This window comes from Athene cunicularia, assembly GCF_003259725.1.
Source record: "Athene cunicularia isolate RWA chromosome 5 unlocalized genomic scaffold, athCun1 chr5_part1, whole genome shotgun sequence".
NCBI classification, from domain to species: domain Eukaryota; kingdom Metazoa; phylum Chordata; class Aves; order Strigiformes; family Strigidae; genus Athene; species Athene cunicularia.
In genome coordinates this window covers 41,704,472-41,728,906 of record NW_020799101.1, presented here as the reverse complement: position 1 = coordinate 41,728,906, position 24,435 = coordinate 41,704,472, and the positions used below count along the sequence as shown (strand labels likewise).

General features: G+C 46.4%; 2 protein-coding genes across 3 annotated transcripts in view; one reads left to right on the top strand and one right to left on the bottom strand.

Moving 5' to 3' along the window:
- The window catches only part of SPINT1 (serine peptidase inhibitor, Kunitz type 1), a 40,883-nt gene that overhangs the window by 4,548 nt on the left and 11,900 nt on the right, over window positions 1–24,435 (top strand). The window contains exons 2-5 of one of the 2 annotated variants that reach the window (XM_026849406.1): window positions 53–167; window positions 8,409–8,523; window positions 16,793–16,930; window positions 17,103–17,575. In XM_026849406.1, coding sequence (XP_026705207.1) covers window positions 17,146–17,575 — 430 coding nt within the window. In that variant the 5' untranslated portion in view covers window positions 53–167; window positions 8,409–8,523; window positions 16,793–16,930; window positions 17,103–17,145. Of the gene's footprint in view, window positions 1–52; window positions 168–8,408; window positions 8,524–15,701; window positions 15,886–16,792; window positions 16,931–17,102; window positions 17,576–24,435 lie in introns of those variants that run through there. The other variant, XM_026849407.1, reaches the window with a different exon arrangement.
- PPP1R14D (protein phosphatase 1 regulatory inhibitor subunit 14D) lies at window positions 166–7,458 on the bottom strand. Its single transcript, XM_026849415.1, has 4 exons — window positions 7,033–7,458; window positions 2,743–2,838; window positions 2,496–2,528; window positions 166–468 (listed from the first exon to the last, which is right to left on the bottom strand). Exons 1-4 carry the CDS (start codon window positions 7,213–7,215, stop codon window positions 400–402), a joined length of 381 nt encoding a protein of 126 aa, XP_026705216.1. The 5' UTR covers window positions 7,216–7,458; the 3' UTR covers window positions 166–399.

The window sequence follows — 24,435 nt, the reverse complement described above, 5'->3', positions numbered from 1 at the left end:
GATTTTCCATGTTGATGAATGAGTGATAACCAATGCCTTGTTTTCCTTGCAGTGGACGGAAAGAAAGAAGTCTTGATGAGCTCCTGAGAACTGTATTCAGTGCTCCTCAGCCAGCATGGAAATTCCTAGAAGAAACTAAAGGAAGGACATCTTGTCCTGTTCCCCAGGTTAGCATGCCCTTTAAGAATCAGGAAAATGTACAATCTAGCTCCCTGCTGTGTATGTAGATCTGGAAGGAGTGGAGACATCAAACCACTGGTACAAAGTTCACAAACTTGGTGATGTTTCTCAATAACAGTAAGTCCTAAACATATTCTGAAGTGATGTTGCTGATCCTGGTTTTTGTGGGGAAGATACACGTTTCCTGTGACTGAAGCTGGGTGTCCCATGTGGGCAAGGTCATTTCTTCTGAGGATTGGTGACTCTCCGGAGACCTTTCAATCGACTGAGCAATTCCGTAATGAAGTCCTACAATGAGAATTGTTTGAAGAAGGATGTCACATTAATTTCAGTGCTCACCAGCCCAGAGAGTACTATGTCACTTGCATTATTCCCACATTTGCCTTCAAGTTGAGCAGAAACTAGCATTTTCAAATGTATTGAGCAAACCTATCTTTTAGCTTAGGAAAGGAGACCTTTTGATGGATGAGAAGGGTCTGAAAGCCTCTCTACTTCCCTTCCCCTATCTCCCTCTGGAGCAGCCGTATTGACTTTCTCTCCAGAAGCCTGCCTGCCCTTCTTCATCCCAGATACCTGCTTTTCCACCTTGAGATGACCTAGGATGCTGTTGTCCTCTGTTAGGTTCCACTGCTTCCTGTTGCCACCATAACCTCCTGCCCACTTCTGCTGCCCTCCCAATCTAGGGCAAAGCAAGCTGTCCCTCTTGTTGAACCTGTAAAGCTCTGTGTTGTGGATTGCAAACCATCTCAAAGCTGTGCCAATTCTACAAGGAAGTGGCTGGCAGAGAAGAGGTGGAGCAAAACACACAGCAGGACTAATGATAACCTGGAGCAGAGGTTGAGGACAGGCAGAGCAGATAGATGAGCAGTTAGTAGAGATAAACCCCGACTACATTGCTGACACAGCCAAGGACTATGAACTAAACCGGACCATCTGGTTATTCCAAGCAGAAGTCAATGTGAGTAGTGCAAGATTTACCCTCTGCATTACAAGTAACATCACCATAAAGGAGTGTGCAGCCTTTCTTCACCCAAAGAGATAGCTACATGTCCTTGTAATTAGGCAAGGTCACTGGAAGTATTGCAGCTTGTCACCATTTGTACTGTGTGGAAGCCCAGCTTCCTCACCTGGATGATCAGAGGTTGCTTGCCACAGCATGCTTTGGAAGTAAATGCCTAGGATCATACACACCTTTTCAGTCAGTTCCTCCAGAGGAAACCAGTTTGTTTCCTCTCTGTACTTTCTGAAAACAGGCTGCTGTTTCAAGGGGACTAGATTCAAGATCACCAGGGTAAAAGCACATGTTTTTGCCAGTGGGGCAGCAGTATCTGTATTTACCAAATGCCATGCTGTCTGCAGAACACTTTGATGGCTCATGAATCAGTAGAGCAAACTCTTTTCAGTTATCTCTGGGAACGTAGGGTTCTTGCCTAACATCTGAAATTCAGACACTGAAAATTATTTCCCTGTTGCTAGCCTTGTCTGCTGAATCCTGCTAGGAAACAATCTGCAATGATTGCTACAGCCGAGTTTAATTTTAGTGACAGTCATGCATCCACCTCATTTTCTGTACGTTCATCACTGTACATAGGCTCCACAACATGTGGAGACCAATGAATGATGTCCCAGCACAATGTTCACATGCGGTGCCTGTGACTGAGGCAGTGGTCCCAGGTCTGCAGCGTAGTGCAGGCAACTGCTGTGTGGTGCATGCACTTCTTCTGCTAAGTATTGGGCTCCACTCCTTTGGACATTGTGACAGCTTGTGGGATTTCTTTTAACTCTCTAACTCAAAACCAGTACTTATAAAGTTCACATGGGAAAAAAACCCCCACATGTAAAACTAACTTATGTGGCCACTGCTCAACAATTACCTGCCCAGTCCAATTGAAGGCCATCCTACATTCTTGTCACTCATAACACTAGAGTGGTTTAAACTAAGAATACATTTGGTTAACAGTGTGCAAGATGATTATGGGCACTATATCACTGTCTATGGCTTTTCTACACTGAGAACCAAATAGCAACTCAGCCTGGTCAGCTTCAGATGTCCAAAACATGGAATGAACTTTATTTGGTTGTAAAGCATAATTCCTTATTTGGGCCATTGTTCTTCCTGCAGCTCACCCATGTAGATTTACATGTATTTTTCCTAACACAGCAGGATTAAGTGGAAAACACCTCCCGTTGGGAAAGAAACAAATCTGCAGCATCATGTTAGGCACAGTAATATCTTGGTGATTCAGCCAAGCAGCAACAAAGACACACTCTTACAGCACAGTATAACACATATATATGGATGGTGCTTTGCTCACCTCTGTTGGGCTGGAGCACTCATGGAGGATTTCCTAGAAAATCAAGGAGGAGTCATTTCAGTATTTTATGAGTTGACTTGTTCTCCCCTCCCTATAAAAAGGGTACATAATCTTACTGCATTTGACAGGCTAAAACACAGGGAAGCATCATGCAACATTGTATACGTATATTATGTACCCCACACACCACTAGTTCTCTTTATGAATGAAGTCCCTAACTTAAAGTCACCAAGTTCTTCTATCTGACCTGTAGTTTTAATTTCTGTTCTTCATTAGGGACCTCCAGGAGATCTTCAAGATCAATTTGTGGTTCAGGAGCTGCTGCCTCTGTTTCCTCTCTTAGCTAAAAAAGAAAAAATAAAAGGAAAAAAAATCAAGACAGTTAATAAACCTTTGAACTTTACAGAACTGAGCAGCTGAGAAAAAAACAGTTACAATAAAACTGTGCTGCAAAGTTGAGGCCAAGATACAAATCATCTCAAAATAAGGATGTTCTTAGAAAGAGGGCACAGATTACAGCTGCTCTATAGTATCTGCCACAGCCACACATCCTGAGGTACACATTCTTCCTCTTTTCCCACCTGAACACTTGATACCACTGCTCAAGGACTGTTGTCCATCATGGGAAAACCCTTTCAAGAATAGCCAACTGCAATTGCCAACTACAATGCAGTGTAAGCCAGCCTGGGACAACCCTCATCTGTGAAGAGCATGCACAAGCGTTCACCAAACAGAAATCCAGCAGGCTTGATCTTAGGCACAACTAATACAAGGAGATTTTAGGCTTTTAGACTAAATACATTCACGTAGTTGGTATTTATACTAAGGCTTTTTGCAGTAACAGAGAGAAAAACAATTACACTTTTGAAAGGCCCAACAATATTTTGCCAGCTTTCTCAGACATGAGAGGGATATAATAGTCTCCTTTAATGTAAGGGAGATCCCAAGCTTTGGTGAGTGGAATAATGACCTTGTAATGCATGGGGGTGTTAGTTGGAAACATTTGTCAACTCGATCACAGACACATTTTAGCTCCACACGTCTCTACAAGACTGTAAGGAAAGCAGGTTGTGGTTTCTAATGTTATTTGCAAAATGAATGTTTGACAACACAACACTAGTGATATTTTAACATAGTAATCAGCAGAATAAGGATACTGAGTAAACAGTGCAGTATCTGATTGCTGGGTAGCATTTATGGATGTGTATGTAAAACATTAAACAATAAAGGTAATACGGGAAAAAAAGAAACTTGTTCTGAGCAGTCTCTGATACCAACCCAGAGAGGAAGTAGAAAACTTTTGTTCAGCTTGGCTATGTAGCTGACTTGACAATAATAATAACACAGAGTTAAATATATTGACACGGCATTTCTTCTTAAAAGCAATAGTTTTCATGTGACTATTTAGACAACAGGTGTTGATCTAGCCTGACTCAGTCTCCAGCTGAGAAGCAAAATAAGCCAGGAGGGTGAAACAGCGTAGGAACTCCCTATGGCTTTCTGGTCCTAGTATGGATGATCTGCTGGCTTCCACATGCAGCGAGACCAAAACACTCTACTGAGTCTTAGTTTTGTTGTGAAAAGCCTCATGACACTAAATAGCATAGAATTCGGATTATCTGTATCATGAGGCCGTTTCAACTAACCTTGCCGGCATTTGAATCACTCTGTCACATGGGTTTCTGGAAGACACTGAGGAACAATGCACTGCCAAGGGCAGGTGGAGCAAAGGAAGAAGCTGACAAAGAGACAGTGTAATGGAAGTAGATGGATCCAAGGAAGCCCAGACTAGCAGGGCTAACAACATTTTGCTACAATGCACAGAGGAGAGCAGGAAGACCTGCTGGACACCTGTGATTACAAGTAATTTACTGTGGCACACGTATTTATTTGACAAGAACCTATGTAACCCCCTGTTCTACCCTATTAACAGTCTCTGACTTGGCACAGCATCATGTTACGTAGTTCCTGGTAGCAAATCTCCCAGGCTGGCCCAAATACACCAGGAAGTTGGGAAACGTGTCATGCTGGAGAGGTGCTAGCAAAGGCAATCCACCAGCAATCTGTTCCTGTAAGGGCATGGCTCTGTTTCTCACTTGTGCCTGCTGGGGTTCTGTAGTAGGAAAAAAAATATCCCCTTTGGTTAGCTCCTCTGATGACAGTAAATGGCTCCTAATTCTCAAAAAACCAGAAGTGGTAATGTAACATGACTTGGTTTTCTGACACCTTTACAAGTGTACATCTGTAGACTCAGGCAAGTAAGAGTAGCACACAGGGAGACTCATCTTGTTACTGTGCTTCTCATCTATATATATTAAAAAAAAACAGCCTCAAAATTTCTCTTCACAATATTTACAGTAATTCCCCAAAAGGCAAGATATTCTGTTACTTAAAGCAGCAGCCATTTTCCTTGCTTATCTCTGGCAAATCTCAATAGTCAGGCTAAGGGGTTTTTGAACTGAGCTACCAACCCAGGGACAGTGCCTTAAATGCCAGTGCAGGCATGGTTGGCAAGTGACACTGTCAGTGTCACTGTTCCTTTGAACAGCCTTCACTCACCAGGACCACTGCTCTAGCGCTTCGTATACACACTGAATTTTGCCAGTCTGACTAGGTTTAGCAATGACACCTGCTCCTATGTACACTATATAATGCTTCATAATGCATTATCAAGAGGCCTAAGATACAGATGAGAATTAATTATTATCATATTATAAACTATAGAAAACGATGATATTCACAATTAAGTCTGGAAGATATTATGAGCTTTTATCCTTTGTCATTTTTTACTAAAGAAGCTATAAAATTGTTTGGGAAGTCTAAGAATGTTAATTAACAGAACAGGAGCAGTAACATACTCATTTTCAGAGGAGCCATGCATTTGTGAGAGAAGGAAGGACCTTTTTCTCCATAGTTGTTTTCTGCTATATGTTCTTTGCATATTGCATAAATGAAAACAGAAAATAACTATTTTTCTTTCCCACCATGTCTTGAGAACTTGGTATGTTCCCACAAATATCAAAAAGGAAAGAGTCACACAGAAGATTATTATTATAATAATAATAATAATAAATAGCAATAACAATAATAAAGACAGCCTCAGAGTCAGTTACTGAAGTTTGGCTCTTCAGCTTTGGGCTGAGATCGTTCTATGGCTCTCAGGCCCAGAAAATCAGCCTGGGCAGGCAAAAGCTTCTCTGTACCATCATGGTATATAGCACAAAAATAGCCTTTCCTGGACTGTTCTAACATGTCCGCTTCCACTGTTGATTGCAATCTGAAACTGCTGATGCTCAGAGTGGAAGACTAAGCAATCATCAGCTCTTTTTGCCTTGTATCTCAAAAAACATGCTTAACACTGCACTGGGGTGCAAATACAGAAAACAGGGCAGAAAGGGCTTGACAGTTCATTTAGTCCATCCCCAGCCAGGACATGAATAAAGTGTTTTACGCAATTTGTTAAACCCATCTATGTCTTCTGTTGACAACATATTGGATTGTGAGTCAAGAAATCTATGTTCTCTTACTGCAACAGCCATTGCCCTACAGATAAAAGCAAAACCCTTAGTTAAGCTATTTAAATGGGATTAAGACCATGATGTACAATGTGGTAAATCCTTTCACCTTTTCCTGTACCACACTCCAAACAAATTATCTCAACCATGGAAAAGCACTATTCCTTCTGAAAGCTCTCACTGGAAGCACCGTCCATCTAAGCACAAAATATGAAGTGACACTACCAGATTAAAATTTCAGTGTACCTAGCCAGTGCTGGAACTTGACTTAAGCGTCACACCACCCTGAAGACAAAATGTCATGCACCCTGCAACAAGCGCAAGTGAAAACTGGTACCATTCAGGTGCTGGACTGAGGTACTCCTGGTTCTTTCTTAGTGGGACAGCTCTCAGACAGGCAGGAAGAATGTAGGAGGGACTGTTCCTGGTGCAAAGTGAAGCTCAGGAAAGGAATACAGCTCTGCAGATTTATGAAGATGAAGGCATAAGATCTCTTTGAGCATGGTTTGGCTGTTTTTTCTTTCCTCCCCTGCTGCCAGTAGCGTATTCAGACTCTGCAGCTACAGATACAGCTTTATCTGGAGCATCTCGTTCAAAGATCAGCTATAGCTATACTGTTGTGACCAAAAGGAACAAGGATGCCCTTGTATAACTCTAACCCAGCTAGCTTAGATACTGCTCACAGCAGAGCCACTCACAGCAAGGAGCTCAGCAACAAGCAGCATCCCGGTTTGTATATCTCTCGAGGTTCTGCTACTTGTGCTGAGCAATAGCTACACACCCCAGCAGGTGCAAGACCAGGCAGTTTAAAGCTAGTTGGATCATATCAGTGCAAGCTCCTCTGACTGCAGACGCAGCAGTCAGAGAGGTGCTGTAGCAGGTGGCAATAAGATACCTAATGAAGCCTGAAGATGAGAAGCTGTTTCCAGTAAGGCAGAGCAAGCAAACTCGTGTCCCAGCACACAGGGCCTCTAGTGCCATTCACCTGATGAGTGAGGGGCTGATTTGCCCCAGTGACTCACCCGGCATTGGTACAGCTCCTGCAGCTGGGCATTGATCCATTCCTCCAGGTCTAGCCAGCGCTGTAGGTCTTTGCGGTTGTACTTTATGGTTAACTTGCCCAGTTTCCTGTGTGATGATTCCTCCCCAGGTTTCTCTGGTGTCTGGAAAGTCACCCGTGGCAGTGCGCTGGAGTTGCTGGCCATGCTCACCACTTTCTCCTCTCCCTCCTCTGATAGCAGGAACTCACTTTCCTGTGGGCTCCCTCGCTCCTTTTCTCCGTCTCCTTTAACCAATGCCTCTCTGCAACTGGTGGCTCACAGCAGAAGCTCCTCTCAGACGCCCAAGGCAGCAAGCATCAGTGATCCCAGGGAGAGAGGTGGGGGAGAATACTGGGCCAGGGCAGCAGCCAGGCTCTGCAGGCAGAGTTACAGTGGCAGATTCTTGGGTTTCACCATCGGCTGTGTTGACTGGAGCAGGGAGCCAGGCGGAGGAGTTGTTGTAATAACATCTGTTGTTAAAAGAAGCCAAGTGAACCAGGGAATTGATGAACCGAGTTTGTTAATATTTAACACAAGTCAGCTCCAAGAGGTGGGGAAGAAGATGGTTTTAAATGACTGTTTTCCTACAGGCATAACTTATGTGCATGTGCAATTCCAGAGGGTTAAACCATGCATAATGCATTGAATCCTGCCGTGTTCAAGCTCCACGAGCCTCTGTAAACTACTTTGCCTGCAGCTACGGGGCTTAGCTCCCACTGAAGTGGTGTATTTGGCATTTTCCAGCTAAAGCATTGGACCAGCACAGATAAGAAGGGGTCTGGAGTCAGGCGGCTACATCCCCTATTTTACAAGAGTGGGAATACTAGGTCAGTGACACTGCAAGCCAAACTTAGTCTCAGTAGTCCCATTTTACATTGTTCTACACCTGTAAATTTATTCCAGCTTTCTCAAAAATTTCTGTAGCAATCCCAGTGGCCTGAATTTTAGATCATTTGATCAAGGTGTTTCTGAGATAAAACAAAATGTCTGTGTTCTTATTAAAAACAAAGTACAGTATTTGACATGCTAACACCACAGGGGAAGGCCTGCCTAGGGATATAGCACTATCTCCTTTCTACAGAAATGTATTCCTGGTAAACAGGTTCACCTGCTGAAGCATCATAAACTGCTATCTTATAATACATTATCATTGCTTGGTTTACAATCTTTTTCTTACTGGAAGACAGGTTAAAGGTCGGCAGCATTATTGCCCTATGCCATTTTAGAAGGATACACATGAGCAGCACTGTTCAGAGGACCAGAAATGAGGGTGGCTGTGTTTAAGGGGTGTCAGGGCACTGGGACACCTGCGTTGCCTCTAGACGCTGTATCACACCTCTTTTTTCATCTGTTCCCAGAGGCCTCCGGCGACCTGCCCAGGAGCTGCCCTATCAAATGGACAAACCAGCTGAGACCCTCCATCATGAAGCAGATCCAACCACTCCAGTCTCATGATTTATGTGGAAAAAGCAAGTAAGTCTCTGGTGCTCCTGGCAGCCAAGGTATTTCCAATTTGAAGACCATGAACTAGATAAACCAAAGGAAAAGCAACCAACCCTTGTCCCACTGATAGCTGCTGCCAGGCAGCACGGGGCAATCTGCAGGGGGGCTGATCTCCTCTGGAAGTCGTACCCAGACACCCTGCCAAGGGCACATTCTTATGCCCAGAGGGATGGTGGTGCAGCCAGCCACCAACATCTTGTACACAGGGTGGTAGAAAAATGATCACGACCATTCCATCCCTTCTTTTCATCCTGAATTTGAGCAAAAATGAAAATCCTTTTCTGACAGAAAATCCCACAAAATGCTGATCCTGAAACTTGCTTCCATATCAGTGAGTGATAAAGTATTAAAGTATACCTGAAACTGATAATCCTCTCCTCTGCTTTTCAGAGCCTGAAATTTCTAATCAGAGACAGCTGTCAGGTATTCAATTTAAGCAGCTTTACCCATTTTTCCTCACTGCTTGGCTGTAGCCTCTCTATAATCTTACTCCTAAATCTGTCTTATTTAGATCAGAATTTCCCAGAAAAATCCATATTGTGAGAGGCTCAGAGCATACTCAGTGAATGCAGATTCTTCAGAGATTCTTAACTGTTAGAAACCTTGCAAAATCCATTGAATATGTATTTACAATTATTGACTTTTCAAAGGTTAATATGCTGGCCCAACATGAGCAGATTTTCACAAGGTAACTGTGGACCAAAGGACATACGTTGCCAGGTGTCAAGTTCCCGTCTCCAAATAGAAGTGCTCTATTTTGGTGATCAAGGACTGACATTTTTTAACAGGAGAAAACAACCTATGTTTTCTTTGGTCCTATGGAACTCCAGACAGGCTGGCATTAAGACCAGGGTAAAAGGACCAGACTTATGAGACAAGTTACCTGGCATCCCTGAGTCAGTCCAAAAATTTGCAGCAGCTGAAGGGCTGGCAGGGAAGTTGCCCCCTTCCTCCATCCCCTGTGCTGACTCTGGTGCTCTTTGTTGAGCAGTTCAGTTCAACTCTACATGAAAGATGGGGTTTGCTTTGTTAATCTTCTGCCAGCATAGCTGAATTAATGAAGCACAGGATCCAGAGGTCAAAGAATAGGTGTGCGGAAGAGAGAAAGAGAATATAACTTGTCCTAATGGCTCTTCAAATGGCTCGAGCTGCTGTTGACTTGTAACCTCACTTGAGTGTGAGCAATGCACTGAGATTACATCTGAAAAGGTCCACAGGCAGACTCACCCCACCATCCGTACTTATCAACAAAATAATAAGCAGACCCTGGCGTCCTCGTGCTGCTCTATCACTGTCACTCTAAAATGGAATAAGACATTCAGAGGGGGATGTCAGAGGCCCTCTTGGGAAAGCTGTAAGCCAAAATGAGCCAGATTACAGGGTGTTCATCATACTGCTTTGTCTTATATGAGCTTAGTAATGAATTCTCTGTAATGAGAAGGTGGCAGTACAGAAATAAATGTTTACAGATAAAGCAGGCCTCCTCTGGTAATAAACTAATCTACCATTAAAGCAAGACGAAGCAGAAAAAGTGTGCAAGATCACTCTGGGAGGGTGTGGTAGAAGTTCCTGCAGGAACAGGATTGAGTGCCTCATACAGGGTAAGTGATATTGTCCCCTTTGAATGAGGCAGCATCTCCTATGGGTACACCAGCCACCTGCCAGTGCTGGTAAGTGCCAGCTGTCACCAAACAAGGAGCAGCTGCATGGCTCTTTTCACAGTGTTGCTGCTGCACTCCATCCTGTCCTTTCCTCGCATACAGCAGACTCAGGCAGCTGAAGGGACAGAAGGACATTCACCATTTTGTTTGGACATGTACAGCAGGGGGATCTCAGAGATCTCAAGCATGGCTGGGAGACACCATCTTATTTTCAACCTAGTTATCTCTCCGTATAGCCTCAGGCATACAACCTGGACCAAAATTTCAGAAATAAACACGTGTGATTGGGGAACTGAATAATCTAATCAGACAACTTGTCTTTCACAAGAGCTGCACACATGTAAGCTCCAATGGACCTCCTGCTGCAGTTGCTGGTGATCATGTCCTCTGCAAATACGCTTATCATTTATGTAGGTTTAAATGTGGCCACCAGAGTTGAATGTTAGACCGAAACACTGTGCCTCAGTTTCCATGTGTGTGACCTGAGGTTGCTGCTCCTCCAGACCTGCCCTAAGAGTGAGGGTTTGCCTCTGACAGGAGTGGGGGCTTTGATAGTGTGGAGCTGGGCTTTTGTGACTGTCTGGCCCCAGCGAGGGCCACCAAACCAAGCTGAGCATCTGTGTTGTAGTGCCAAGCAGCCGTGTCACTGATCCAGGCAGCAAAGCAACCAAGTGCATGAGGTAGATCTGGTTACTCTCCTCTGTTCTTGAAGCTAATAATCTCCATCCCACACCTGTGACCTAAGCTGGTGCTGCTCTTTCCAAGCTGATGACTAGTGCGTGCTCAATAATTCAGCAGGGCACCAGCTCGTCTTTCCAGTGAACCAGGTCGGTGCCTTGAGTCCCAAGCTAGAGAGGAATGTTTTCCTTCAAGATAACCAGAAGCCACTCTCTGCCTGTTTTAGAAAATAATCACTTTCCCTGTGGTTGCAAACATGATAGTTAACACAAATTAAACCAGGGAAGAGAGCAGAGGTGACTGTATCAATACTACGTTGACACCACAAGATAAAGAGGTTCCGCACCCTCCTGTGAGCAGGAACAGGCACAGAAAAAAAAAATTGTGCAGATCAGAAAATGTAGCCAGGGCTGGCGATTAAAGAATCCAGAGCCCCAAGTCAGCAACACCAGTACACCCAGCCTCATGACACCCATCAGCCACTTCCCTCATCCTCCAGCATCCCCACAGGAGTGTGGAAACTGAAAAGGCTGCACTGTTGCCCCAAGAGCTCTAGCAGGAAAAGGGAGAGCACATCATCTCTTGCCTTCAACTCCTAGAGGCTTAAGGAAGCAGCCAGGGGTTTCTAGCTCACACAGTCCCCACCTCTCACCTGAGCTGTACTGCTACCCTCCCACCAGCACGCGGGGAGGAGCCTATATATTCTTCAGTCAGGTGGTAGGTAAAGAGCCTTACTCCTCTCCTCTGATGGTCTTGCCTTTCATAAGGCAATGAAACTTCAGTGAGAAGGAAGAATGCCCAGAGAGAGGGGAATACATTTCCCAGCTTAGTATTTTACTAATCAAAACAAAATTGCAGTGTTTGACACCGCCTCAGAAAATAGACAGGTCGGTAAGAGGTCAGATGAGCTAGCCTGCCTGCCTGCCCGCCCTCCCTCCCTCCTGCCTCTGCTACTGGCAGCCAAGTGAAGCATAGAGGCTACTGGCTCTTCAGCAGCTGAGAAGGGTAAATGACAAATAGTTGTACTTACTGTTCTGGCACACCAGAGGAGTAGTAAACCCTGGGCTCTCTCCTTATTTAGGCAATTAATTCTGCTTATCTGTGTCCATCCTCAGACATCCCATAGGTAGTGGGTTGAGTAAGCATCTCCACTGAGGAGAAAGTCCCCTCCCCACCTTGAATACTTAGGTGAAGCTGATAACATGAATTAAACAGATTATTTGGGGATCTTTGAAAACCTGTCCATGTAGTCTTGTTGCCCTCCCTCTTGCATTGCTTTACCGTTTTCCTACAGAAAGAGGCCTGCGGCACTGAAAGCATTATCAGTGTTTTCATGTGGCACAGAGGTTTCAGCAAATCCTTGAATGGTAGAGTTGGAGACCAGAGAAGCACTGACTGAATAGATGAAGGGGATCTTCCTTCTTTTCCAGCCTGATTTCAACATTTCAGGCTTGCAGAAGCTGTCTGTATAGTTCTTACACCAAGAAGCTTATTGTGACCCGATCTCCTTGGACGGGTGCAATTACACTTGCAGGGACTGTACTGCTCACACCTGCAGGGAAATTGCCATCTCCAAACCCAGGGGAGAGCAGCCCTTCACTGGAGGCACTGGCAGCTGGCCTGAAGGTGTTGCAAGTCAGAAGGTTTCCGGGGATGCAGTCACTGTAGGAAGTGATGGAGAAGGAGAGGCCATGGGGAACCCCACGGCTGATCCTGTTGCACTCACAGGTGCTGTGAAGAACAGCTCAGGTTGTCTACGGGGACTTCAGTGGGAAATGTTAAGTTTATTCTGGTTCCTGCAAGATTCTTTGCTTCATACTTTCTTACCTATCTCACTGTAAAAGCCTAGCATAAACAAGAATGCAGATATTTTCTCGGTGTAAATAGTCTTGACAATATCTTCCCTTCTTCCTTTCCCAGTGCTCCTGCCCTTAAGGGTTTACCTTGACCAGCAACATTAAAACAAAAGTCAGTGCCATGCAGGACCATAGACAAGAATTTCCCCAAAGAAACAGTATACCCTCATTGTAACTCCCTTCCCCAAATCTACCCTCCGTGCAATGGGAATGGCTCTCGGGAGGACTCAGCAGCCTTTCCCTTGCTTCACTCCACAGGACCAGTGATTAGTCACGGCCCAACAGAAGTTCCTCCCCGTCTCCTTCCTTTGCCACATCTTTGTGCTGTCACTTGCATCTGGGTCTCACCCCTAAACCACACCAGGAGGTTTAACCTGAGGCAAATAAAACAAAACAAGCAAGCAAGCAAACCTGTCTCCCAAGCGTTAATTATATATGGAGCAGTTCCCAGGCAAAGCGCAGCAGAATGGATTCGTCTGCAGCAGCCGGTGGGACAAGCTGCTGTCAGGAAGTCATTGCAGACAGTGATGCCATGGAGCTGGGCTGCACAGCAGGTCAAAGGGGATCTGCAACAAATCTGCCTTATTTTTCTGCCTGTTGGGGTCACTTCCTTCTAGAAGTTGGGCAACCACCTACCAATGGGTGCTGGGGTCTCCATAGCAATCGCAAGAAGGCAGGTGATGCAGACTCTTGCACTGAGTTTGTTACAAGCCATGCGTGTCTAAGAGATCTTATAATCTTAGTCAAATATTAAACTATGGTGCGTTTTACCCCTCCTGAGTCACGTCCTGAATAGTTATTGCCAGACCAAGCACAGACACTTCTCAAAGACAGACAAATGTTAACAATGACTCACTGTTTCAAGACCCCTTAAAAACACTCCCCAAGTCATAAAATCACACACCCTACTTTCCCTTCACGCTAATATGAATAACACATGGCTCAGCTGAAGTCGTGGGAAATTATTCGTTTGGCAGAAGATGCAGGCTACAACAGGATTTCTAGGTTAGGAGGGCAAAGAGTAAGTTACTGAGTTAGAAGGAAAGCTACTGCTGCAAGAGAGGGTTCCTAGTAGAAGTCCCTGATCTTGAGACTAATCTCAATCAAGATTTTAATTATGAACCTCTTCAGAAGAAACTGGGCATATTTAGAATCTGTGCTACTGGCACAGAGGTGGGATGCATCCTTCCTACAGCAGAGGATGAAAAATGTGATCTTTAAAGGTCAAATAAACAGGCCAGACCCATCTGCTAAGCTGAAAAAAAAAAAAAAAAAGGGATCAAATTTAAGAATATACAGAATATGAAAAGTAAGATCACATAATTGGGAAATTGTCACAAAAAATTTAGCTGGAGACAGATCAGCTAAAAATGGCAGAAGAGAACGAGTCCAAGATCCATAAAACATGTACTGTTCAAAAGATGGCTCTGCAGTGAGCCTACGAATGATACTAACATGAGCCCAAGATGTATTCAGCAGCGTATTTCCAGCAGAGAGAGAGAAGATTAAATACTTGGTAATGGGTGATCCAGTCTTTAGACTGTGGTATAGAATTCTGTAACACATATTTAATAATAAAAAACCTGAAACCGGAAAATGTGCAGAAAGAGGGCCATTAGGATAACAGAGGGGAAATGGAGACTCGACCATAAAAGAAGTGATTGAAAGATCATGCCTTGCTCTGGGATTGTTCAAGGCCAGGTTGGACGGGGCTTTGAGCAACCTCATCTGGTGGAAGGTGTCCCTGCCCATGGCAGGGGGGTGGAACTAGATGATCTTTAAGGCCCCTTCCAACACAAACCCCTCTGTGATTCTGTGATTCTATGCTTGCACTAGTAAACTGAAGACTGAGTTAGGATATGATTTCACTAAAATAAATTCATCTGAAGAAGACAAAAGGAGAGAATATTTTGAAATGAAAGGACAATACTGCACAAGAAAACTGAATATAAAGTAATTATAAATACACATAGGATGAGCAGCAGAAAACCTTGTATCAGGACAGCCTTCTGCTGAGAGTAAAAGCTATCAAAACTCCCTACTTTAAAGCCTGAACAGCTTATGAAGGGGGTCATGGGGCTCATCCCTTCATAAACATTAAAAAAAAAAAAAAAAGGCTAGAGATTCCAATCAAAGAGTTCTCTCAGACCTGCATTTGTAGGAGTTATGTTACCTGGCACAAGCAGAAGAGATGTCATGTCCTTCAGGTTTGCAAGAAACCCCTGACAGGGATTTTGTAACACAACACTACTGCTGAAGTAGATTGGGTTATTGCCAGTTAGACAAAAATGCCAAAATAGAGTGTTTAGTGGCAGTTCTGCCAATGTGGATATCCAAGCACAGTTGCTGGTTTGCAAAGGGGATGGGGCCGGCTGCTCCCTGAGCAGCATGCTCCTGTGTCAGGGAACTGCACTGAGTCTCACCTGACTCCAGACCGAAGGCTTTAAATATCTATCCAGGAAAAACTCTCCTCCAGGTTAAATATACGAGAGACCCTCCCCACAGAGTGCCTCAAGCAGCACATAATAAAAGAAGGAAACAACCTTGTTGTCATTTTTATTTCTCCTGTGTGTATTTAGATGATGTGCAGCACAGCGAGGTCAGCTCTCCCTTCACCACTTGGCACCGTCTACAGGCAGGTCTTAAAGTCCTGGTATAGAGATGAGGTCTGAGTGTGGAGTGCAAGACACCCATGCTTCTTCTGACAGAGATTCATATAGCCAATAAGGAAAACAAACATCTCTCTGCCCTGCAGACATGCATGTTTCCTACTGCCCTACCTATTTTCATGGTTTAGGCTTTGCCTATATTTTTTTTTATACCCTACCATAGTCAGATCAAAGCAATTCCCTTTTCCAAACAGAATTCAGTACTATACTCAAATGTCAGCATCAGGCCACAGAAAATCTTGAGAGGTGTGGAATAATAATATTCCCACATTACGTTCCCATCGTGTTTGTGACAGCCAGGAGGGGGAAACATGTCCCTAAGGATTCTCAATAAATCCCGTGAAGCTGGATCAGAGGTACAGAAAAGAAGCATCAAGAATTGAAACACTGGACACCAGAATGATCTCCAAAGCTGCAAAACAAGCTGCTGTTCTATACATAGCTGCTGCTCACCACCTCTTTTCAAAGGTATGCCACTTAATACCATCTCACAATTGCTGCTGTTTTAAGTGATGCAATATTTCATTACAAATAATGTCCAAGCAAATTACAAGCACTCCCTGCTTTCCTAAGGACTACGACAGTTTAAGAGCAGTTTACCCAGGGGCTTTAGGACTGTTTACAAAGGGGGCGGATGACACTGGTGTATCTGTTGAACACAGGAATTTGATCATGGATCTGCAAGTAGAAGCAGAAGGGAGAAAATACAAGGAAGTTATGGCAGGCAGCCTTTGTGTTTCTGTGGCCCCAAAGAGCACCGTACTGCAAGACCAAGGACACCATAAATGCACCGCATCTGATCTATATGAGATTGTGGGGAGTAGTGAGATGTTGCTCATCAGTGGGAAGTGATTACTAAAAGTTTTCACTGCTGTGGTGGCTACCACGTGCTTTCACTCAAAAGGAATATCGCGTCCGAAGAGCAGGGAATTCATGATTTCGAGGTGGCTGTGCTGAGCACAAAACCTCTTGCAGCAGCGATGGCAGCGGGCACTGCAGATGTGACTGCAAGGTTGACTCGCTTGGGCTAGTGAGACCTGGGCTACTAGCGCGCCGTGTAGCTGGCCACACCGGAGCGCGAAGGCTACAGCCGGAGGACACAACGCGTGTGCTTCCCCAGCTTTTGGTTCCTTCGAAGCACCCTAAGCACGGGGATGCAGCCAGTGCCTGTCCGGTGGGCGCTCATCTGGAGCGGGTGCCCGCGCACCTGCGTGAGCCAGAGCATCGCTCCGGGCTCCCATGGCGAGGCAGCCTTCACTCCCTTCGCCACAGCAGTGGAAGATGGTATCACCCTGCCTCTCCTCCCCTTCCTCTTACGCAAGTCAGCAAGCAGGGGAGTGACTTCATTTTTTTTTTCCGCCCCCCCCCCTCTCAGGGAGTTAGTTTTCACTTCCTGCACTCTCCGTGCCTTTGTCTCCGCTGGACGCGGCTGAAGGCACACCTGAGGGGTGAAGGAGCGGGGGGACGAGGGGACTCCCCGCTCCCAGCATCGCTCTCACCGGAGACCGCCCAGGTAGGGGGCTGAGAGCACGTGCCTGGGAATGAGTCGCAGGGGGGAGACACGCTGGTCACCCCGGGGCGAGCGGGGTCCCACAGCACGGCCTCGGTGGATCCCTGCTCACCCTGGGGGGGCGTGCGCTGGACACCGGCCCTCTTAGCCTCATCTAACTTCCCCTTTCCTTTAGGAGAGGATTAAGGTCTCAAAGCGGTGAGGATTGGGGCGCCAACATGGCCAGAGGGAGTCCGGGTCCCCGGTTTGTTCTCTGGGTCTGCATGGTGCTGGCAGTGGACTTCGGTGAAGGGCAGGAGGAAAAACCCTTCGGTGAGACGTGCTTGGAGGACTTTACGGCAGGAATGCCGGATTTGGTGCTGGATACAGACGCCTCCGTCCAGAATGGAGCCACCTTCTTGTCGTCCCCCATGGTCCACCGGAGCAGGGACTGCATGAGAGCCTGCTGTAAGGAGCCCACTTGTAACCTGGCTCTGGTGGAGCAGGGCCCGGGCACGGAGGAGGACCACATCCAGGGCTGCTTTCTCCTCAACTGCCTCTACGAGCAGGCTTTCGTCTGCAGGTTTGCCAGGAAGATCGGCTTTCTCAACTTCTTGAGGAAGGACGTGTACGACTCCTACCTGGCGATGCAGGATCACAGATCTAGTGGTAAGGTGCCCGTAATGGATTTGTGCAAACTGCGGCTGGGGTCACTGTTGCCGGCTCCTCCAGCTGCCTTATGTGCAGCTGTGCTGCCAAATGGTCAGCATTAAGTGATATTAAAGATGGGGGTTCTATATGTCCCTCTGCCGCGAAGGTTTTCCCTAACTTTGATAAACTAACTTAAGATAAGTGAGGTTAAGTTAAACTGTGCCTTAGTTTACCTATTAGTAAACAGAGAGGGACTTGTTCTTTAACTTATTTGAAGCGGCTGGTGTGAGTGTTTACCAAACACGGGCTGAGTTTTTGATACTTGACAATGTAAAGAAAAATGTATGTTTTTTTTTTCTCCCTCCCTCCGGGCCTTTGAGGTTGGAAAGTGAAATCTTCTAAAAATCTACACATCACCACGTTTTAAAGGGCTGCATTAATCTCTTAATTGCTCAGGGGCTGGAGGCAGGGCGCAATCCACATACTTCCCTTTCATTTTGCCACAGCCTGAATCTTGTGAGCAGCAGCCTGAATGGTGAGGTGTCTCGGTATCACTCTGCTTGTTGGGGCTGGTCCCTGCTGCTGGGGGAGGGAGAGGGAGCCGCTGGGGGAAGCTGATTAGAAAACTCCCCCTTTGGAGGAGGGTTTCTCTTCCCCGATCCCTTGCTTCCTGCCCTGAAAGATTGCACCTGGACCCAGAAAACCAGGTGGAAAGCAAATTAATCCGGAGCTGGCTGCCTGCCACGTGCTCTGCCCTTTCCAAAGAAACGCGGTGTGTTTGGAAACACTGGAAACGTGGCAATTCTTCCTTTTGCCTCCTGCTTCTGTGTTTTGCAGGAAGCCTAATGAGGCTGGGTCTCGAGCCTGGCCGGGGTTTTGGCAGCCATAACCAGTTTATTATATGTTGATGGCTGGGCAGGGCTGTCAGGGAATATCTGTATGGGTAATCTTCCTTACCCCTCTCCCCCCCGCCCCAACCCACCTGTGGCAGGGAAGGAAAGGACCTGTGAACATGACAAGGGCAGCATCCAGGTGGGCACATGGGCTTGGGCTTGAATAGGTCTTTGGTCTTCTGCTGGGATGTGCCAGCCTGTGAGCCTTGTAGGTGCTGGAGGTGTGAAATAGCAGCAAACCCCATACTGACCACTTTTGTCCATCCTAGAGTAGCAGTGCAGGGGGTTTAGAGCAGGACACAGCTTCTCTAGAGCAACGCTTGGGTGTCACTGGTTTGAATAGCAATGTGGCAGAAGTGGCCCTCCTGACCTCTGTCCCTCGTACTTGCTTCTCACTGCATTTTAGGGCCTTCTGCTAAATCTCTGTCTCACTTTTGCAGTAGTTGTCCTGCATCTTCATTCCAGGCTTGAAGTCCTTTCTACAGGAGCTGCAGTTAGTGGGGAATTGAAGTCCACATCACCAGGACTGGAGGTGGCATGCTGGCAGCTGTCTGACCTCCTACATGATCTGTTGCAGGAGGGAGAGGGAATGCATCATCTCCAGTACATCCTGATTTCACAAGATTAGATTAAAATACAGGGTATTGTTGAGCAATGCAGTCTCTTCATCTCCATGGACCAACACCCCTTACAAGGAGACTACAGCCCCCTCCTCCCCGGGCTGGTCCCAGGGCCGGCCATCGAATGTGTGCAGGCCTTTAGAAAGTGTCCCTGGGTCACCGAGCTCTGTGCCACCAGCAGTGCTGTGTTTGCCAATCCATGGCACCAAGCTGGAGCATCCCAGCCACTGATCTGCAGGTGCTGCCTTGCAGACCCTCCCTAATGCTGCTTTCACGGGTGCTGGGATGGCTGCGGTAGAGCAGGAAGACCCAGGAGGGGTTATCAGTAAGAAGTGAAAAACATGCCAGAAATGCTGTTGGGGATACTCTGCCTGCTGAGGCGGGCATGCCGCTCCTCGCTCACGTGGGGCTTACGCCACGATACCGCTGCGGGTGTAGGAAGGGCTCGGTCCCTTCTACACCTCGTGTTTGCACTCTCGGAGGGTGCAGGGCCCCTCCTCCCCACAGCAGTTGAGACCCTGAAGAATGCAGATTGCGATTTGGGTTCAGATCCAAACAAAAAAAATCCAAACCAACACCCCAAGCTCCTCCAGCCATGATGCTGGAGCTGGGCCCACGCAGGAGAAGGGGGCCTGACTGGGTGGGAGGCGGGTGCTTGGCTGCCACCGAGGGTGACTGGGTAAGGGCACGGAGGTGCCGGTGCAGGGGGCCAAATGAAGGAGCCCCTGGGCACTGAGCATGTCCACCTGGCAGCATAAGGAAGCTCTACAGCATTTTGTCTTCCAAATCTTTTGAGGATGCCTGAAGAGGCCAGGTGAAATAAGTGTTAAGGAAGCTGGTTTTGGCATGTCACGTTTTCCTCCCACACATTTATAGGCAAAAAATCTTGGGCCAGGTTTTGGACTGGAGACAAAACTGTCTAGTATCACTGCTGTTGTGTTGCATTGCTGTTAAAATGTGAAGCTCTGTGGTTGCTCTGGAGCCTGGGTTACTGTCAGCCCCCTGAGACTGGCTCTAAAGGTCTGCAGGAAGCTTATATGCTGCTTTGTCATCCATCGCTTCTCTTTATGTGCCACTGTCAGGTGTCCTAGAAGCCTTTAGGTCATGCCCATGTGGCAATCTTCAGATGTCCTCTGCGATAATGAGGATTAAAATTATGTTTTTTCTAGTGAATAGTGGAATATATATTTAGTGATGCCAGTGGGTGACATTAAACAAAAAAGCCACAGGTTGCTAGACCCACACTACTACTACAGGGAGCAGACCTATTGAATTAAGAGGTTTATATATATTCAAGAGGAGACTAAGTAACACTTGAAAGAGAGAGCACAGCTGGGGGCTGCTGAATGGGCATCTTTAATCTTGGGATGTTTTGGAGGCCTGATGGAAGTAGCTGAAAGCTGGGAGAGTACTACAGGAGAAGCAACTGTGTGTGCTTGCCCTGTCTTTGCTCTTGCTTGAGCATCCCCAGAGAGACTGTTGGCCACTAAACACAGGGACAGAGGCGCCCTTACTCTGACACACTAAGGCCACTCTTACAGTGTTACGACTTCTGAAAAACCTATGGGTACAGGCAACAGTGAATACAGCTGAAATCTAGCTTCTGCACATCACCTGAGTATATTTTCAGTATCGTGGAGAACAAGAGTTTCTGAGTTATTTATGAGCTGGTGACAGCAGCTTGGCTCTGTCCCTCACCCGTTCCAGGTAACGTACAGCTTGAAGTCTCTGATGTTATTGTTAAAAGGCACTATCCTCTTAAATGATTCTCCAGCCTGAACTTTGGTGCGAGTTTTCTGCCTGGCTCATTCGGGAGGGGCAGGCTCACCATGCGCTTTATTGGTAATAATGGAGCCTAGTGTTTAAGTAACTACCCGGAGCTTATTCTGGTCTAGGCAAACCAGTTCTGGGTGTGAAACTGGAAAATAACCTCCCTGAACCTTTGTCCGTTTCTTGAACTGAACCTTTTGTGGGGGTTGTGAAATGCTCAGTGACACTCTCCTCCTCCTGTTGGATTCAGGGCTTGTGAGCGGGAGACGGGAAGCGCGGGGGAACCGCAGGGTTCGGGATGTGTCTGCTCCTGCCTCAACGTGGAGAGAGATTTGCAGGTTAAAACTTCGGTAATGCATTCAGAAAAGGAGAGCTCCCAAAGTTTGAAGCTCATCCTTCTTAAAATATTTGGTCCTGCACTGGTTTCTGTTCTGAGGGTGCGGTGCAACTAAAATGAGTGGTGCTGGGATGGTGGCCAGAGCTGAGACAGGTCTGGTCACTGGTGTCCCCTTGGCCGACTCTGCTTGGCCCTGAGCCAGCTGCTCGTCCTCCAGCATCCAGCTCAGGCCAGGCGAGGGGGAATTGCACGTTCAGTACCCACACCACAGATTGAGAGGCTGATGTGTACTGGAAGAGCCCTTGGAGACCAACCAGTCCAACTCCCTGCTCAGAGCAGGTGGTGAGCAGCTTCCACTCCACTTGCTGTGAAATTACCATTTGTCACGCAGAATTTAACGAAGTGCCCCGTGTCGTGGCTACCTTGCGTCTTGTCTCTGGAGCTGTTTGAGGAGATTGGAGGAACAAACTGATCTTTACTAAAATGGCACGAGGACCCACGGGAAACTCTTTTCCTTTGCCTGCTAAAGCAAATTGGACTGGTTTCCCATACCCTGAGGAGGGATGGAAGGAGCCTGGCAGCAGGAGCAGATTGCATTATTCTGAAAATATGATCTGTTCAGTCATGCTCTGTTGTTTTAGAGAGGTTAAGTAGACTTGCTGTGTGCACCTCTTACAAACCACTACAGAAACCTCTAGAAATGAATGCTTGAGAGGTGCTTGGCTCTTCATGACTTGTCAGAAAACTATATGACTTTGTCATGACTGTTTTTGCTGCGCAGCCAGGACGAATCCCTACAGAAAGAGCCTGTATTTCTCTTTCTCCAGGCGCTATGTTGCATTGCTTTGTTCCCTTCTCCCTCTCCTCCCCCTCAGGCAAATTAACATTGTGGCCGAGGCATCATCCTTCATTACCTTTGCCTGTCACAATGGAGAGTTTTCTAGTGTCGATGGGTGAGATTCGAATGAACCCTCCCTGAAAGCTGTTCACTTTTGAATGACTTCCCTGGAAAAGCTTTAGCATTTGTCTCTACCCCGCTGCTTGTGCAGCAGGCAGGCTCAGCTGGCTTCTGACACTTGAAATCACTGAGGTTACGTGTCTTGTGGATGCTGGAATTTGGGTGGCCTCATTTCTGCTCCTGTCTCTGCTACTGGCCTGCCCGGTGGCTTTTGTCCCCAGTGAGGTCCTTCCCTTCGCAGAGCCTCAGTGTCCCCAGTGCAAGCTATACTGGTCTGGGTTGTAAACTGCTCCTGTGGGAGACACCAGTGGGCTGTAAGAGTCCCCTGGTGATGAGAGCGCTTTCCAGCTCTTTCTAGTGGCAACCTCAAATCATTCTGAGGTATTTTCAAGCATTGATTTATAGTCTCAAGTACTCAGGGTATATCTGCATGAGCACTGGAATGGAGGAAATCTGGTTTTCTGTGAATTTGTGTCTCGAGGGCAGGAGCTGATATCTGAGCTCCAAAAGAGAAATCCCCAAACTGGGAGCTCTGCAAGTGCTTTCCGCTGTGGGATTTCACTTAGTGCCTGCATGTTCAGCTAGCAAGGTCCCCTGTGAGGTCTCCCCTCACCTAGATGCTTACTTTTGCAGCTGTCGTAGGAATTTAATGTCTTTCAGATTCCTGATCCCCCACCAACTTTGATTCACGTTTACTCATTGTTAGAGGTGCAGCCAGACAAACCACTGACTGCATAAGCCTGAAAACAAGATGAAATTTTTTAAAAAGCAAGAAGCAGGGACTGAGGCATGAATACACCGCAAGCCATATGTATTTGGTTTTAAGCATTTCGGATTTACTCTGTCAAGCTTTTCTCAAGGATCATAAAGAAAAGATATTTCACCTTCCAATGTATTTTATAAAGGGAAACGGTAGCTGTCACTTAATGATGTGACTCCAGGAGCACGCGTTCCACAGTAAAGAGCACAACATAGAACAGCATCATAAAGCTTTAATCTCCCTGCTAATTACACAGTTTTACAGCAGAAACTTTCCATAGTCAAAAGAGCATTATAGCAAAGGTAACTTTCATTTTTCAAACAGACTTTCAGAGCAAACCAAACTGAATGGAGAATCTCCCTTCTATGAGCAGTTTGTTGATACTCACTCTGGCTCAGTCAGTGCTAGGTTATGAAGCTCGGGGGGGGAACAGCCATGATGCCGCTGAAGGCACCAAATACTCAGTGTAGCAGAAATACTCCGAAGTCACTGAGCTTTCAGACATCCTAAGGATAAAAGATTTGAAAAATAAGTCCTTAATTTCTAGTGGGAGTTCCTTCTTGGCAGTCACCGCAGATGAGCAAATACTCTTGACTGTTTTGTCCAGAGGTGAGGAGGGTCGGGGAATTTGGCTAATCAGAGATGGCACCTGGAGAAGTTGCTGAGCCACTGATCAGAAATGAGCTTTTGAAACTTCACCGTGTAATCTACAACCCAAAGTAACTGAATTGACCTGTGGAGAAGTATTTGGCCTGCAGTTTTGGGTTCTTTTTTTTTTAAGTGTACATAGTTTTTTAAGTGTACATTTTTAAGAAATGTCAAGGAAAAAATATTATTGGGAGTTGTGAGTTAATGATCAGCCTCTCTGTTGCTGAAGAACTGGTCTTTCCCTTGTGCAATTGCACCTGTCTACTGGGCTCACCCTGTCAGGAGGGTGGGAGGGAGCAGGCTGCGTTTCTCCCTAGCAGGGTCATGACATTTGCCTGACAGGAATGGCAGGAACGTGCCCCCTTTACAGAGGTTGTAGTGCCCTGTACAAGGTGCTTGTGGGGCTGTTTTTCCCTGTTCAGTTTGGAAAGTGTTGCCAGCTCCAGTCATGGTTTTCGCTTATAAATGTTCTCATGACAAGACTACTTGAAAATAAAGCAAAACTCCATTTACTTGTTCTACTGGCCCTGCTCAAAACCAAGAGGTGCTAGGCTCTCTCGGCTCTGCTTGGTGTCTTTTCAGCAGTTTTTGTGCCTAACTGAGACAGAACCCACCACTCTGGAAGGTAGCCCTGAGGAAGGAGTGGCAGGGAGGTGTGCGTCACCCAAAGGTGAGAGGACACCAGGGTGAGCATCTCTGCTTGTGCCGTCTTCCTGGCCTCTTTCGGTCCAGCTCGGTCTCCTCTGCCTATTTTGGTGGGTTTTCCCACCCAATATTTACATGAAAAGATGAACTAAAACATAAAACCAGTGACAGACTGCAGAGAGCACACAGACTGGTGCGATCAATGTGACTAGAAGCCATGTGGCTGCACAAGTTAGAAGTGACTTAC